This window comes from Hyperolius riggenbachi, chromosome 2, assembly GCF_040937935.1.
Source record: "Hyperolius riggenbachi isolate aHypRig1 chromosome 2, aHypRig1.pri, whole genome shotgun sequence".
NCBI classification, from domain to species: Eukaryota; Metazoa; Chordata; class Amphibia; order Anura; family Hyperoliidae; genus Hyperolius; species Hyperolius riggenbachi.
The window spans coordinates 133,230,409-133,248,125 of NC_090647.1; the positions used below are offsets into that span (position 1 = coordinate 133,230,409).

Here is a 17,717-nt window from a genome sequence, read left to right on the forward strand (position 1 = left end):
AGGACAGTGACATGTCACTTTTGAGTATGGCTACGGCTGCATTCAGATGTGTTTCTATGGGGGGGGGGAGGGGGCGAGCACCTGTCTAGCACCTGTCTAGCACCAGTACCAGGTGCTAACCAGCGCCCGGCCAGTACAGGCAAGCAGCTGACAGGTGGTGAATTCACTGCCTGTCTGAAGGCCTTACTCCAGCTTGTATGTTAGAGAATGACAGAACAACTTCACCACACTTAAGGGCCTCTTTCCACTATGCCCGAATCTGGGCCGAATCTGCAGCGCTTCCCTGCAGGCAAGCTGCACGGGGAAACGCTGCCTGTCTGTTTTTGTACTTTGGTGTGAATGTGGTTGGCATGCTGCAAATTTCTGCAGCATGCAGCTGAATCACTGTAGCCATGGCAAGGCATGGCTTAGCGACTCGGGCTGAGGTTTCACAGCAGAACGGGAACCGTGTCCGCATGAAAACGACTTCGACCGCAGTTAAAATAAGCCCTTATATCTTTAAGAACACAGTTATTTTTCTTGTGCTGTCAGACTGGTAATAGCAAGGCACTAAAAAATGTTATTATTTTCAAGAAAAAAAGAGTTGCAGTAGTGCAACTTCTCATCTCTCACCCTCTTTCCCTTTCTTTTTTCTGTTGCTCTTGTATTTGTAGTAAAACCGGTCATAAAACCCAGGATTTGGTTTACCTTTTTATATTTTCTTAAATCCGTGTAACCTGCAATATACTTAATATTGTAATAAATATTCTTTGCCTTCATCTGCGTTCCATAGATGTGTCCTCCTTTTGCATGGTTATCAGTTTCAGTCTCTAGATTTAAGTCTATAACCCAATCAGCAAGTCCTGTCAGCTAATTTGCCTACATTTTGGACCGATGTAAATTTGGTGCCATCTGTACTTCTTTATGATTTTTGTTGTGTTTTCTGTTATTCCTTAATGCAGCAGATTAGCAAACACTGCAGTTATTCATGGAAGGCTGGTTACTGCAATCATGTGACCAAAAATATGTTTTATTGGTTACTTCCATGCTTTTTTTTTTGTTTAGTAGTTTGTGTTATCAGTACATTTGAAATATGGCAGATTTTTAAGACATTAGTAGTTAATAGGTATGGTAGGTATATTTGCATTTACATTTTTCTTTGTCTCCTATCGGCGATCATTCTTTTATTTTAAATACTTTTATGTTCGATTGATGAAAACATTTCAGTAAAGTAGCTGGAATCGTGAATAGCTCTAATCAATGAATGCTCATTATAAATTTTTTTAGTTTGTGTTTTGTGTTCACTTGTGTTATTCTGTGGTTGTTTGCCTTGGGTGTGTTTGTATTCCGAGACTTGCGTTCAGTCTAGTAATTCTTATACCATTTTCTTTCCTTGAATACAGGAGGAGCTGACCAGTACGAGTGTAGAGCATATCATTGTGAACCCCAATGCAGCGTATGACAAATTTAAAGACAAGAAGGTTGGAACCAAGGGACTAGGTAGGTGTGATCATATGTGATAAGGGTGTGTAATATAAACTTGATTACCACACTCTGCAGATATACATCAGATATCTGTTACAAGTGAAAAACGAAATTTAAACTAAGCAGTAGCGAATGTAGTCAGGTATGTGTCCTTCATTAAAGTGCACCAGAGACAAGTTAATAGATTTATACTTACCTGTGGCTTCCTCCAGCCCCATGCGCACGGCTCACTCCCACGCCACTGTCCTCAGCCTTCTCCAGCTCTGGTACCGGGTCCCCTAACTTCAGCCAGTCTGCACAAGAGAAGCGCACCCTCTTTGTATCTCTCCTGTGGCTGCTGGAGAGATATGTAAAGAGCGCACTTCTCTTGCATCAACCTGGCTGCGACTGGCCGAAGCTACCAGTACATGAGCTGGAGAAGGCTGAGGACGGTGGCGTGGGAGCGATCCGTGCGCATGGGCTGGATGAAGCCCCAGGTATGTATAAATCTTTTATATTAACTGGTCTCTAGTTTTCTTTAAGTTTGAACTTGCTTATAGGGTATGATACTTTGATCAACTTAAATGAACAATATCAGAAGTTTTAGACAACCATCTTTATTTACTAAAATTAAAGATCTATTCTAGTTTAAAACCTAACCTGAAATGATGGATTTTGTTTTTGGATAAAGAGAATTGTGCATTTTTATAGCAACATTGTCTATCATTAATGGAGAAACTGCATTCACTGCTACTGTTTTGTTTTCTGAAAAAGTGCCAGTAGGAGCAGTCTACATATGGTAGGCTGCTGGTGTTTCTTGGTCCATCATCTATTGTGTTTAGTGCTTCTTAACCTGCTATCTGTTTGGTATAGGTGCTTCTTGGCCTACTATTTCATTGACTTTAGAGGCTTCTTGGATTATCATCTGCACACTTTAAGGATACGTCTGAGGTGAAAAAAAAAAGAGATCTACTTACCTGGGGCTTCCTCCAACCTCTGGCAGCCGATCTGTCCTTCGACGCAGCTCCGGTGTCCTGGGATCCCCTCCATTGGAGATGCCGACCTCCTGCAGGTTGGGATCTTCTGCACCTGTGTGCGACCATGACAATCGTGCTCGCTTGGTCTGGAGTGTTCTGCGCAGGTGCAGTACTTCTGGCACTCCAGGGCACGACAGCGCGAGCAACGCAGCCGCACGCTTGCAGAAGATTCCGACCTGGTGAGGTCGGCATCTCCACGGAGGGAATCCCGGGACACCGGAGCTGCGGCAAGGGACAGATTGGCTGCCCAGGAGCTGTAGGAAGCCCCTTTGTAAGTAGATCTTGTTTTGTTTTTTTCACCTTGGACGTATCATTTAAGTACGAGGGCTGTGCAGCATGCAGTGACCATGGTCTAATTCTCTGAAACAATTCATTGTCACTTGAGTATTCTTATTTATGAACCTTTTGTGGATTTCAGCAGAAGGTCAAGATGTGACTAGTGCTCATTGTATCTACTTCATTGCATTCATTGCAGTAGTTCTGCATGCAGTAAGAGTTAATCTGTTTGTGTAATGGAATTTGGGCTAATAGGTTTGGAGGAAATGGTAAACTGGCATTACTTTTCATAGATACCTTGTTTCAGATCTGCAGCTACGTTAATGCTTCTGTTTAGTTTTTTCCACTAAGATTCCCAACCCAACAGTGATGTGATATACACTATAAAATCATTTCACACATGCTCATCAGTTGTTTTTTTTTTGTTTCATAGGTTGTATGACCCCAGCCACTGCTTATATGTTTAGGGTAAGCTTTGGCAAGGCAGGAAATCCACTGGTTGTCAAGAGGCTGCCAGTGATATTGTTTAGTGGGCAGAATTAATGAAGTCTAAGTATCATTAATACAGTAGATGTTGGCCATTTTGCAGGTATACCTTTGGCAGTGCTCAGTGTGGAGTGTATAGGTGCACCTTTTCCAGTACAAATTCTGCAGATGTGAAGGTTTACTCTGCAATAAGTCAGAGGAATTATAAATTATAAAGTCATGTATTTTATGAAGTGTAGTAAAGTTTACATTTTTCACCGGAGGGCAGCAGTGGGGATATCTTTTCAAGCTTTAGATGCTGTTGGTTGCAGGGCAGGATTGACATTTATTGATAATCCCTTTTGTTCTGCAGATTTTTCCGATAGGATCAGCAAGTCGAAAAGGACAGGATATGAATCTGGTGAATATGAAATAGTAAGTATTTTGTACATGCTTTCTTAGCTTACGCTTAATATTTCGCTGTATATGCTGAATATTTCTTCATGTAGGAATTTGTGACATAGAGCGCTCCCGGCTGCACAATCAAGGACGTACATTGCTGGGCAGCGTCTGCGCACTTTTCAACAACCCTCCCAACACGGAAGTAGCTGTGGGGGACTGCTAAAACCTAACAGAGGGGGGTGGAGGAGAGCGGTGGGAATGAGTGGAACCTACTACACATGCCCACGCCCTTCGATTTTAAATTTCGTCCTGCAATGAAGTATATTTTAAATGTCATGCAATCAGGCTCTCCACACAAGAGCACAGCTTGGAGATGGAGCTGTATTTACATGTTACTAGTAAATAGCACAGTACCACTGGACCCGCACCCTCTTGACATTTTCTCACCTTGTATATGTTTTGTAGCTAGGAGAAGGAATTGGCCTTAAGGAGACGCCACAGCAGAAGTATCAGCGGCTGCTTCATGAGGTACAGGAGTTGACACAAGAAGTGGAGAAAATACAGGTAACACTTTATTTTTTTTTTTCAGTTGTGGGCAGTTTAAAATGTATGTTTGTATCCCCCGTTGGACCAACTTCCCTCACTTCCTGAAGCCAGCCACATAACAAGGAAAGAGTGGATTTCTCCAACAAGGGCAAAAGGGAAATAAAACTGAAAGATCTTATAACCCTTCGGGCTCATTCACACTAGTCAATGAGTGTGAATGAGTTGTGAGTTGTTGTGCATTTCCATGAGTTTTAACTTCTGATGAGTTGAAATGCACTGCACAGCAACTCACTGTTGTAGTGTGAATGATAAAATGAAAGTTTATGGACTTTCATGTTCTGATATAAAATTCAGACTATGTGCAGTGAGTCTCACTGCAACTCATAGTGTGAATAAGGCCTTCCCCACACTGAGGAAAATGACATCTCTAAGCTGTCTTATTGAAGAGACTTGTTACTTTTTCTGGTGACAGTAGGAAGTGAGGTAAAAGTACAATATGTACAAGCTGCGGTTATAAACCTCTTCCAGGCTTTCTAAAATAAAATCCCAAGTATGTTTTGGCCGGACTTCCCTTTTTCTGAGGAGAATTGGTTGTGGGACTCTTGAGAAGCAACCCTGTAGGTCATTGTTTCTAGTTTATTTTGGAGTTTTATCGGTCTACCTTCTTTATATTGCTCCTCTTTATTGTAACTGAATCCCCTCAGAGTGTGAGCTTATGGTTCAGGTTAATTGTGTATATGAAATGTATAATCCTGCCTATGTGTCTTTTTGAATAGAGCACTGTCAAGGAATCATCCACTGAGGAAAAATTGACTCCCGTTGTTCTAGCCAAACAAGTAGCCACTCTGAAGCAACAGTTAGTATCTAACCACTTAGAGAAGCTGCTGGGACCGGATGCTGCTATCAACCTGACTGATCCTGACGGAGCGCTTGCAAAGTAAGTGTTATTGGAACAAACACAGCTCTGATTCAGTAAACTTTTCTCCTGTGGTCTCCCTCAAGAGGTATTTTCTCATTTTTATGTACAATAAACTTTTAATTTGTCTTGCTTGCTGCCAACTGAATAGGTATTGTATTAATGAGGCTTCAATCTCCAGTGGGAAAGTGCAGGAGAAAAGTTTATTGAATTAGGGCCTTGGCACTTATTTAACCTCCTTAGTGGTAACCACATGCTACACACGGGGTGGAAAAACGCAGCTCGGAGAGGTAACCCCAAGCTATACTCTTGGTAGCCGCCGGGAGGTCCATACAGAGCATTGCGCGCAGCGGGCATTCTCACTCAACTCCTGGGCGATACAGACACTGGCGGCTATTCCTCTTCCTCTGCATACCCCTGGTGAGATTGCCATGTCATCATGATGACAGCTGGCAATCTCACTTTAGGGTTACAGTGCTACCTAGAGGACAGAGGAAGAACAGCAGTGCTACATCTCAGGGAGGTAAGTAAGTGCTGTTAAAGAGACTCTGAAGCGAGAATAAATCTCGCTTCAGAGCGCATAGTTAGCTGCTATTCTGTAGCTAAACGGGGATCCCTTCACCCCCAGCCCCCCCTGCAAAATCAACGACCAATTTGGTCGTAAATTTTGCTCTTCCTGGAGGCAGGGCTAACGGCTGCAGCCCTGCCTCTCAGCGCGTCTATCAGACGCGCATCGCCGCCTCTCCCCCGCCCCTCTCAGTGAAGGAAGACTGAGAGGGGCGGAGGAGAGGCGGAGGTAGGGCTGCGGTGGTTAGCCCTGCCCCAATGCGGAAGCGCTCCCCCGCTGCACGGAGAGGATTTGGGGGATCAGGGACCGCCGTTAAGCCGCGGGATAGCGGCGTTTTAGCAGGGGTACACATGCCCCTGCTATCTATGAGGTCTGAAGCGAGATTTATTCTCGCTTCAGACTCTCTTTAAGGGCTGCTCCAGGCTCTCTCATGGTATGATTTTTTTTTCTTGCCTTTAGGGTCTAAAACCACATGAAAAATGAAAAAATTGTACTGCTTTTAGACTCTAAAATCAGAAAGGAATCCTACCGCCACGGAGGTTAATACAAGGTCAAAGTGCAAATAACATAGTTGTCTTTCATTGCTCTTGAGCTGCTCTTTATTAAGGCTCAATTCTCACTGGAACGGATCACAAAATGCCCATTTGTAATGGACAGTTCAGTGTGGCGTTTTGTGTCAGGTTGCAGTCCGGAGCAGATGAGTCTCCACCATAGGATTCTGTGGGAAATGCATCCACTGTCCGTAAATATTTTGTAAGTCGGGATTTTGCGCTGTGTTTACCGATGTGGATGAAATTGATCTGTTCTGGACTGACATGATGAACGGATCCTGTTGATAACATAGAATACTTCAGTGTTCTCCCCAGGATCAATCAGCCGGGCGGAGCGCCCAGGTAAAATAAATTACCGCCCGGCTGATGAAACCACAGTCACCGCGAACTGCGCTCTTAGATCACAAGTGCCCGGCTGTCAGGACACGCTTCTTCACCTCTGCGCACAAGATCTCGTCTTCCCAGCAAGCTCGTGCACTGTTTGGCTCAGCACATGGTAGCTGCCGACTGTCACAGCAGAAGCTCATGACTAAGCTGTGTGGGGACGTGCTGGGCAGAGAATGGCTGAACATGTTAATTTATATTCACGAAGTTCAGCGCATTAAGCGGGACGAGTAGTGTGGTGGGCTGTGATTCGTAGCACAGGGGAGAAACGTGCTGGAGTCATAGCAGAGCTGATTTCGGGACGGAGCAGTGTGGTGGGCTGTGATTTATAGCAGAGAGGAGAATCGCGCGCAGGTCGTGGTGAGGAATGGAATGCTGTCAGTGGCGTGAAGCTGCAGCCATAACGTAGTGAGAGCCATTGGAAGCACATAGCTCTCTTGTTGTTCTATATGTGTGCTTGTAAGAGGAGAGTCCTGTGCCTCCAGACTGCAATCCTTCATAAATTAATCTGCCCTGAACTCCGATGGTCTGTTCTGTTCTGCCTATGCATGCTGGGAAGGAGCTGATAGAATATATATATATATATATATATATATTCTTTATTTATTTATTTCTCTCTTATCCTAGCCTTAGATTTCCCTGTCCACCTGCATTTCCCCATCAGCTTCACACAGTTTGAGACCCCCTCCATATCACCCAAAGGGAGATGCTCCCTTGTCCATTAGCAGCAGCCAGTATTTACCCCCAGTCCACTAGCATCACACAGTGTGAGGCATCAGTATGAACACCTTACCCACATCAGCTGCACCCAGGGTGAGATCTCCCTCCCCACCTGATAGCTTTCAGTGGGACTACCTCCATATCCTGTAGCACTCAGCACAATCTTCTCCCATGCCTAGTTCAGGGTGGTCAAAACACCCCACCTGACACATTGTGATCCTCTACACACACACACCCTCCCCCCCCCCCCCCCCCCCCCCTAAGCCTGACACTCCTTCTCTACCCAACGTGACCTTACTTCCCCACCCGGCTACTTTTTCATGCCACCCGGCTGGAACATTTTTCTGGGGAGAACACTGTACTTCGAATGTCAGTTTTTGCCATCCAAACAGTTTTGCCTTGCAGTGTAAACTGAACCTTATTATGATTAATCTGCACATCATTGCTCTGCAAATAATACTGTGTGAGGTATGGCAGACAGTCTGGGTAAATTGTTGCAGTACCAGTCTTGTGCTTTGGGTTTCAGGCGTTTGTTGACTCAGTTGGATGTTGCGAAAACCAGGAAAGGTCCAGAAGGAAAAGCCCCTGCTAAGGGGTCAGACAAGGATTCTGGAGGTTTGGTCACCTATGAGCTACACTGCCGCCCTGAACAAAACAAGTTTTCCCAGGCAGCTAAGGTAATGTGCCCTGTGATGGAACCCATGTTGTATCATGCTGTGTAGAATGCAGAATGGTAGAAGCTATCTAGTTAACAGTAGTAGTTTCTTCAGTATCTTGCTGAGTAGTACTTTATGTTGTTTAAAAAAAGGAGTTTGAGCAGAATTGCACATTCTGCCTATATCTGAACAGACACAACATTCGGTTAAATCCGTGTTACACTCTTTTCTCTTACTGAATGTCCACTTTTAGTCAGCAGATGTAAGAAACACGATTTGATGCAAACTTTCCCTAGCCGGTGTCATGGGTTTTTTTTTGTTTTGTTATTATAGAGTATAATTTAATCCAAAGAAAAGAAATTACTGATCCTACACTCACAACCGGTTTAGGCATGTGTATTGTTTCATATGGAAAGCTTGATTGGTACTTTATTCTTTATGTATGTTTATGAGGTGGCTTTGAATATTGGTAAAAGCTCTGGATAACATTGCTGACAGTATGAACTGCACACTTTACCTGGATACATACACACCAATCAGCCACAGTATTGAAATGACTGAGAAGGGAATAACTATGTTATATTGATACAATAGCAGCTTTCAAGGGGTGTGGGATATATGGGGGTGCCTCAGCTTCATTAGGCGCAGGTCTGGTGGTCCGGTTTTCCTCTCCTTGCTCCTGACTTTGTAAGTTTCATGCTCTTGTCCTTACTTATGACTTTTTATTTGCACTCATTGCACTTTACTTTATTACAGCCTTTTACTGGCTGGACTACCAGCACTTTCCTTATTACTCCCTCTTGATGATTGTTTACTGGGACCTATCTGCCTCATAAATATTCAATACATGCCCTTTATTTTTGCAATTGGTTGCTTTTTTTGATCATGAGATGTCCTATTCTGAAGTTATTATGCATTTTGTACACTAATTTATGTTTTTAGATTGTTGTAGTGACCCCCTTTTTGCATTAAGTCAATCCTAATACCCTATTATTATGCAATATTTCAGTATTCATGGACACCAGACGTGTGTGGTTTTAATCATATGGTTGTATCTAACATGTTTGTCACATTGATAAGGTTTATGTTATGCAATATGACATTGATTTGTTTTCTCTTGTTTTACAGTTGGCTGAGCTTGAAAAGAGGCTAGGGGAGCTGGAATCTGCTGTACGCTGCGATCAGGACCCACAGGCAAGTCACAGGAACTTTATAAGTGCTGGGGATGAGCAGATTCATTCTCCTAGCATGCAAATCTCCACTGACCCAAGGAGGGAATTAAATTGCGCTAATCCAAGCCCTAAGGGCTCATTCAGACTATGCACATTGCCATGCGCATTTTGGCAGCGCGTATCGTGTGTGACCCGCAAGAACGGTAGAAGGGCATAGACAGCCCTTCTACCGTTCCAATCATATGCGCTGCGCAGCAGTGCGATGCACTATCGCAGTGCTGCATGTATTTTCGGCAATCGCAGCACAGATCTCATTCACTATAGTGAATGAGATCTGCAGCGTAGTGCAGATGGCGTGCGATCGCGTTCCGTTCCGATCGCACAGCCATCTGCTCTGAATGATCTGAACGAGGCCTTAGCTAGTTGGTAAAGAAGAGCTGCTTTTCAATATTAACTTTCAGTATAAAAAATATTATGCTGGGGGGGGGGGGGGGGGGAGAGCTGCAAATAAACAGCCTAGGCTAAGCCTAGGTAGCAGGGCAGGGATATATTGCAATATATAGTGCTAGGGAAGTGTTTCTGATGCTGAAATCAGGTTATTTAATGTAAAAGTTGACTGCATTTATACTTTGTCATTGTGTTTCCTCTTTAACTGATTAATGACCACGCCGCTCTGGCCCCTTAAAGGGAACCTAAACTGAAAGGGATATTGAGGTTTCCTTTTTAACAATACCAGTTGCCTGGCAGTCCTGCTGATCTCTTTAGTTGCCTCTGAAGAAGCAGGTTTTGTCCTGTGAAACGGCGTTAGGCATTTCACTTTGTATGTCATGCGGTTTGGGGATGCATTAAAGGTGTACTAAGCATACTGCTGCTGCTGGTGCCCGGATACTTTGTGTTCTAATGTTTATGGATTACGATTCTAATTGTCTGGAGGCACAGCTGGAGTGACCTGTTACCCCCTACCTGTCTACAGTCTAGAGCATTTTGTGCCAATCTACATTACTCTTTTTTTGTGATTGATCTCTTTAGCTGCAGTAGTGGCTGAATCACACACCTGAAACAAGCATGCAGCTAATCCAGTCTGACTTCATTCAGAGCACCTGATCTGCATGCTTGTTCAGGGGCTGTGGTTAAAAGTATTAGAAGCAGAGGATCAGCTGTGTCTCAGAATTCACATCCCATCAGAGTTGGAGAGCCACAGCTGCGGCGAAGATTCTACTTACTGTGGTCCAGAGCCAGTTGACCAGCTGCTAGATCATTGTTTAGCAGCTGTTAGTTTAGATAGGCTTAACTTTAATGAGAACCTAAGGGTCGATCTTGGGGGGAAGGATTGCAGATGGGACACAGAGCTATGTTCTCTGCCTAATGACATGGCTCTGTGTCCCCAACCGCTGCGCTATAGCCCCTCGAGTTTAGCAACACGATTTGTCGCTAACTCAGGTAAACTGAGGGGAGAGAAATTCCCTGTTTAAAATGCCCGCCCGGGGCATTCTCACAGGGTTTCCTGAGCTGCCATCGAGCAGCTCTCTTCCCTGGCCGCGCCTTCTGCCTCTCCCCCGCCTCCTTGCACGCTATGAGAGACAACACAGTCTCTCAGTGACCAAGGGGTCGTGCAAGTGAAAATGGGCCAGGAGCAGCGATTTTTGCGGCCACCTGATTCGCCCAGCCCTGTGGATCAAGTAGCCTACTTTTAAAAAAAATATTTTTTGAGCCCCCCCCTTGGGCTCTCTTTAAAGAGGAACTCTGACCAAGAATTGAACTTTATCCAAATCAGTAGCTGATGCCCCCTTTTACATGAGAAATCTATTCCTTTTCACAAACAGACCATCAGGGGGCGCTGTATGACTGATATTGTGGTGAAACCCCTCCCACAAGAAACTCTGAGGACCGTGGTACTCCTGGCAGTTCCCTGTCTGTGCACCTTGTTGCATTGTGGGAAATAGCTGTTTACAGCTGTTTCCGACTGCCAAAAAAGCATGCAGCAGCTACATCACCTACCAACAGTAAAAATGTCACCATGTAATAAATGTCAGAATGTAAATCAGGGATTTAAGAGATTTTACAATGGGCAAACACTGACTAAATCATTTATACATAATTATTGTAAAAATGAAGCACTTTTTTATTACATTATTTTCACTGGAGTTTTTCTTTAAGCTTTTTAGCTTAGTGGAAATGTGCACGCTAGGAGAATGTTTTACTTATTACTGCAAAACACACCCACACTTTTCCTATAGACATGAGACCACAGTCCTAAGATCCAGCCAGTGTGATGTATATGGATGCTGTACAGGTGCTGCTAATGTGGTTGCTGTTTAGGGTAGAGAGAGTTGCGGCAGGATAAAGAATCTTGCCCAGTCACTATGATCTATGGCAGTGATGGTTTACCTTGGCACTCCAGCTGTGGTGGAACTACAAGTCCTATGAGGCATTACAATACTCTGACAGCTCTAAGCACAACTAGGTAATGCAGAGGCATAATGGGCTTTGTAGTTTTGTCACAGCTGGAGTGGCAAGGTTAGCCATCACTGATCTATGGTCTCTCCCTCTGCATCAGTGAAGCCTGGAAGCAGCTCTCCCTCGTCTATTGGCCAAGTCTTCCTGTTCATGGAATGCTGCTGTTATTCCTTTGAGGGTAATCAGTGCAAGCCTACACATAGAGCCACCTAGGGCTTGTTATGATGCTGTCTTTATTACTGACTAAATTACAGTAAATCAACTTTTTTTGTTACAGAATCCCCTCACTGTTGGCCTGCAAGGCTCAAATCTAATGGTATGTAGCTTGTCTGTGATAATAAGCATGGTTAATCTGTGTCTTATGTTTTGTCTGATGTGCAGATAGACACTTCTGTATGCTAAATAAGCAAGTCTGTTTATGATGTATACACACATCCAATCTTGATTGACCACTTCCCAGGGCCGGCGCTTCCACAAAGGCAAAGGGAGATGGGGTTGTGCTAGGGGAGCCCCCTCAAGTTACTTTGGCCCCAGGGCCTCATAGTAGCTAGAACCAGCCGTGCCACTTCCATGTAGTATGAGAGCACACTTACAAAATCTGTTCATAGGATTCAAAGTCTGTCGGCCCTTATTCTACATGGAGGTTTGAAAATGGGCAAATGGAGATTTGATCTAGTAAAATGCTTCTTAAGAACAAACTGTAGTTACAGGGTGGGAAAACTTGGTACAGATTGAGAAGAGGGCATAATATTGCATTACAGGAAACATGACAAGAAACATACAGCCAATGATATGTTTAACTGTGTTAAAAGGGTACAGCAGTGGTTGCTGCATCTGTAGTGCGTATGGGGCTGTTATTGAACTGAGATATGCAGTGAAATGTCACTGTTTTCATTTATAGCAACTGATGATGATGTTTACTGATGATGCTGCCACTATGTAGAAACTGGCTGATTCCATTACTTCTCCACATTAAAGGGGATGTCCGAGGAAATTTAAAAAAAAAATCTACTTACCTGGGGCTTCCTCCAGCCCTTGGCAGCCGATATGTCCCTTGCTGCAGCTCCGGTGTCCCGGGATCCCAAAGTCCACAAAGGCTGGCACCACCGTGTAAAATATAGCTTTTTATTCAAAAAACAACTGTGGCCATTTTTACTGTATAACTTTAATATTTTTTGAATAAAGAGCTATATTTTACACGGTAGTGCCAATAGGTCGGCACTTGTGCTGCTTGTGATCACGCTCACGTGGCCTGGAGCGTTCTGTGCAGGCGCTCCAGGCCACATGAGAGCTGCCGGCGTAGAAGATGCCGACCTGGTGATGGTGAGGTCCGCATCTTCAACGAGGGAGGGTCATATCAGCTGCCAGGGGCTGGAGGAAACCCCAGGTAAAGTGGATCCTGATCGGCTGTCCGATTCAAAAATTAGATTGAATCTGAGGAAGATTGGTGCTGCAACATGTCCGCCCGTTTGATGGTTCTTTCTATTTTGGGCCAAAACTAGTTGAAATTATTGGTTGGACATATTGGAAAATCTCAGTTGCATTTGCCCGATTGGGTTCAGAGTGTGTGCGTCTGATATCGCGACAACTGATAGACGCCAGGTCTGTGTCCTCCCACATGGAAAGTGTTTCCCCATGCTTATGTGCAGTGTTTTTAAAGTTTTACCTCTTGGCCGGTGTGACTCCTGCCCTCCTCCAGCGTGTCCGCCTTTACCGTGAGCATCTGTACCACATTGCGCCAGGCGTGTTTGGTACCATAGCATACGCCTGGTGTCACATGGTTAAGGCTCTCGCGGTGATGGAGGCCAGGAATTGCACTGACAGAGGTGAGATTTTTTTTGGCAAGTTAGCACCGGGGGATATTTTTACACTTGGGTGGCGCCAGGTAGAGGCGACAGCCCTCTCCGATCATATTTGATTAGAGATGGGTCTGTCACATGGTCGATCTGGCCGTGCATCCCCTGATCCTGTGGCTTGAGCCCACTACCGCAGTTGTGACTGCTTCTCGGCAGCACATCAATGTTAGAGATGCTGAAAAGCAGACAGAAGCAGAACTGCGTTAGTGGGCTCAGGCCCTATAATTTATTTATTTTTAATATTCCCTCTAGCCAAGGTATTAGGTGGAAGAAGCAGACTTTTGCTTAAACTAGTAGCGTTTGCCTTTCCTCAGGCTTTACCAATATTAACCCTTTACTGACTGTCCAAAGAGGAAATGTAACCAGTTAATTTAATAATTCAATTAACATTTCAGCTGACACTGCCTGAGGATATTGTTCACGATCTATCATAGTGATTGCAGTTCAAAGAAGTAATGCTGACTTGCCACTAGATGTAATGCTGGCTTGCCACTAGATGTAATGCTGGCTTGCCACTAGATGGAACTAGTGCAGCAGAAGATGATTAAAACTTGAAATTCTTAAAGGACCACTGACCTCAGAGGGATATGGATGCTGCTATATTTATTTCCTTTTAAAGGAAACCTAAATCAAACTGACAAAAAAGAGTGACTTCTACCAGCCCCCTGCAGATGTTCTCTGCCTGCGCTGTCCTGGAACAAGTCTCTGGACACCCGCTGTGGCTAAGTTTCGGCTTCCACCGACTGGCCAGTTGATGGGCACTGTGCTTGCACGGCCCTTGCTGCACGCATCCTCTCGTCGCCAGGAGCGTCCTGCGCAAGCACAGTACGAGATTTCCGTGTTCCAGGACGGCGCTGGCACAGGACATCTACATGGGGCTGGTAGAAGCTCCAGGTAAGTGAAACTTTTTTTTTTGTCCGTTTAAGTTAGGTCCACTATAAACATTGCCTGGCTGTCCTGCCTCTAATACTATTAGACATAGACCCTGAACAAGCATGCCGATCAGAAATCTATAACTCAAGTCTGACTGGATTAGCCACATGCTTGTTCGAAATATCAGCAGGACTGCCAGGCAACTGGTATTGCTTAAAAGAAAACAAATATGGCAGCCACCATATCTGTCTCAGTTAAAGTATACTCTAAAGAGAACCCGAGGTGGCTTCCTAAGAATGAAATCCACTCACAGAAGCTGGGTCTGCCTATACTGCCCAGCCTCTGTTGCTATCTCAATCCCCCCTAAGTTCCCCCTGTGCTCTGCTATGCCCCATAAATCACAGCCGCGCTGTCGACATGCAGCGGGCTGTGTTTACCTCTGTGTCACTCTCGCCGCTTCCCCCGCCTCCTGCATAGCTCCGGTCCTCGCCCACGTCCCTTTCCCTCCAATCAGCGGGAAAGGAAGGGAGGCGAGCGGGGACCGGAGCTATGGAGAAAGCGAGGGAGCACGCAGAGTGACACTACAGAGGTAAACCCAGCCCGCTGCGACACGCTGCGTGTTGACAGCGTAGCTGTGATTTATGGGGGCACAGCAGAGCGCAGGGGGAACTTAGGGGGGATTGAGATGGCAACAGAGGCTGGCCAGTATAAGCAGACCCATCCTCTGTGTGCGGATTTCATTCTTAGGAAGCCACCTCGGGTTCTCTTTAAATTACAGTATACTGTAGTCAGTTTAACCTTTGTTAATCATTAGTTGTACATTAGTGCAGGCACCTGAAATGACAGGTCAAACTTTTAGCTGCAGCCTCTGTTCTAACACTGAGCCTATGCAGGTTCCTACATTTTCTTTTCAGCCACATATTCTTGTCTGTGGATAATTCTGCCTGACATGACAATGTCCAGGCCTTTGGTAGGTCACACTGAGCATTACTTTATTGGATTGTGCTCATCTGGCTATGGTGTCCAATGTGTGGGCACTATATAGAGCAGTGGTGGTGCACTGTAAACACTTAACAATGAGCTCTGCATGTGTCATGTATGCTCTTAAGTCTGTGCAGAAGAAGTAAGTAATGCCTGTAGTTTTTCTCTGTAGGATACCGTGGAAATTCTGCAAGCCAAAGTAAACATGTTAGATGTTGCATCGCTGGATCAAGTAGAGGCCAGGTTACAGGTTCGCTCCCTTTAATGTCCACATAAAGTTCACATCACATGCAAAAACAGAATCTGGTTAACTTGTGCGTTTTATATAAAAATGTGTTGCATCCTATAGAGTGTCCTGGGAAAGATGAATGAAATTGCAAAGCACAAGGCAGCAGTTGAGGATGCAGACACAGAAAGCAAGGTATGATTTACTACTTCATTTTTTACAAATGCAGAGGTCTGCTGTCCATTTAGTAGACCATACATTGGAGATTGTTTCCTAATTTGTGTGGATGCTGAATATAACCAAACAGTTTTTGGGGGATAGATTAAAAATTGACATAGCCTGTTACAGGAGATTTTAATCCCATCTGAAGCCAGTGTCTCCACTACAAATAGTCATAGCTAGCCACTGACTAGAACTATGTAGCATGTGCTTATGAACATGCCACACATTCTTGGTCTGTGGTGAGAAAGGACTGATCAGATTATCCTACACTATCTGTGCAGTCTTACAGCTGTAGGTGAGACACATACAGCAATGCTGAACTAGTCAGTACTAGCTTAGCTGTACATTTTTCTTTTATTAGACTTTAGATGGCTAATATGTGTACCTCCAGGCAGATAACAGTAGCTGGGAACATCAAACTTGGAGAAAGACTTGGAAATACTAGGTGATAACAGATTAACCTCCGTTCAACTTCCCAGGATTTCTGTGCAAAAAGTGATCCAATTAATTTTCATAACCTTTTTTTTTTCCCTTTAACTTGCCAAAATGTGTCAAGCAAGGGTCCAGTATACAGTGCAGTAGAGTATTGACGTGCATGCATGTCAATACTGTTCTCAGCATGTTTTGTATTGACGTGTATAACAGTCAATACCGCTAGGGAGGTTAAGGAACTGTTTTAAATGCAAAACTAGGCATATAAATATGCTATGCCCTCTGTATAAGTCACTCGTGGGACCACATCTGGAGTATGGTATACAGTTTTTGACATCACACTATAGGAAGGATAATGTTGTTGTAGAACAGGTACCAAGATGGGCAACTAAATGAATCAGAGGGGTAAAAGGTCTAACTTACTAAGAAAGGCACACACTTTAATGTGTACAATATTGTAACATTTTTACAACAAAAATATGTAATAAAAATATTGTATATATGTTTTTTTGTATATGAAGAAAACTTTGTATCTCTAAAGCGTTGTAACGCTGTTGTAGAAATACAAAGAAAAAATGATCCACTGATGTTGAACTGAATTCAATCTGATATCCAACGGATGGAAATCAGAAGGCAAATGTATTAGCGCCTTCTTGTCTTGGATGCTCTTTAATTATTTTTCTGACAAATCATGCCTCACACATGTACAAAGCATGTCGGCAAACATGTATGTATTTACATTTCTTGTTGGAGTTCTGCTTTTCATAAATTGCCACTTCTGTGAAATAGTCAGTCAGTGCATTATTCTATGCCTAGGCACTGGAACAGAACTTTTGCAGAGACTGATACTCGTGCTGAGTAATTCCAAAATGAACAGGCACAGGCTAAGGCTCATCTGCTATACATTTATAGCTGTTGAGACCCTGGGGTTAATTCACAAAGCTTTTCTGTTGAATTATTTCACCTTACTTATTAACTCACAGTTTATCTCTTCTTAACCAAGTTAACTTAAAGAGACTCTGAAGTGTCAAAAAAACAATCTTTTTATTCAATAAAAGTGTTTAACATAATAACCCTACCTAAACCGCCGCATCCCCGCCACTCTAACTAAATCCCCCCAAACCCCCCGGGGGGCAATCCGGGCAGCACTTCCGTATGAGCCGCAGCTCTACCTCTCAGCGCGTCTGTCAGCCCGGATCGCTGCCTCTCCCCTGCCCCCCTCTCTGTCTTCCTTCGCTGAGAGGGGCGGAGGAGAGGCGGAGATCCGCCGCTGACAGACGCGTGTGAGGCAGAGCTGCAGCTCATAGCCCTGCCTCACACGGAAGCGCTTAGGGCAGCAAAATCCACGACCAAGAAAGTAGTGAATTTTGCAGGGGAGAGGGAGGGGGGAGTTAGGGGGGATTTAGATAGTTTACAGCGTCGGGAATGCAGCAGTTTAGTTAGAGCTATTATGTTAAACACTTATTAAATAAAAGAAGCTTTTTTTGACACTTCAGTGTCTCTTTAAAGGACAACTGAAGTGAAAAGAAAATGG

The 17,717-nt window shown here is 44.3% G+C and overlaps 1 protein-coding gene across 1 annotated transcript in view; it reads left to right on the top strand.

The window, feature by feature from the left end:
• DCTN2 (dynactin subunit 2) overlaps positions 1-17,717 on the top strand; it is a 53,019-nt gene that overhangs the window by 27,388 nt on the left and 7,914 nt on the right. Inside the window, exons 3-11 of the mRNA XM_068267437.1 lie at positions 1,383-1,479; positions 3,595-3,656; positions 4,089-4,187; positions 4,946-5,106; positions 7,835-7,985; positions 9,093-9,158; positions 11,871-11,909; positions 15,476-15,553; positions 15,653-15,724. Of these exons, the coding sequence (XP_068123538.1) occupies positions 1,383-1,479; positions 3,595-3,656; positions 4,089-4,187; positions 4,946-5,106; positions 7,835-7,985; positions 9,093-9,158; positions 11,871-11,909; positions 15,476-15,553; positions 15,653-15,724 (825 nt within the window). The remainder of the gene's footprint in view (positions 1-1,382; positions 1,480-3,594; positions 3,657-4,088; positions 4,188-4,945; positions 5,107-7,834; positions 7,986-9,092; positions 9,159-11,870; positions 11,910-15,475; positions 15,554-15,652; positions 15,725-17,717) is intronic.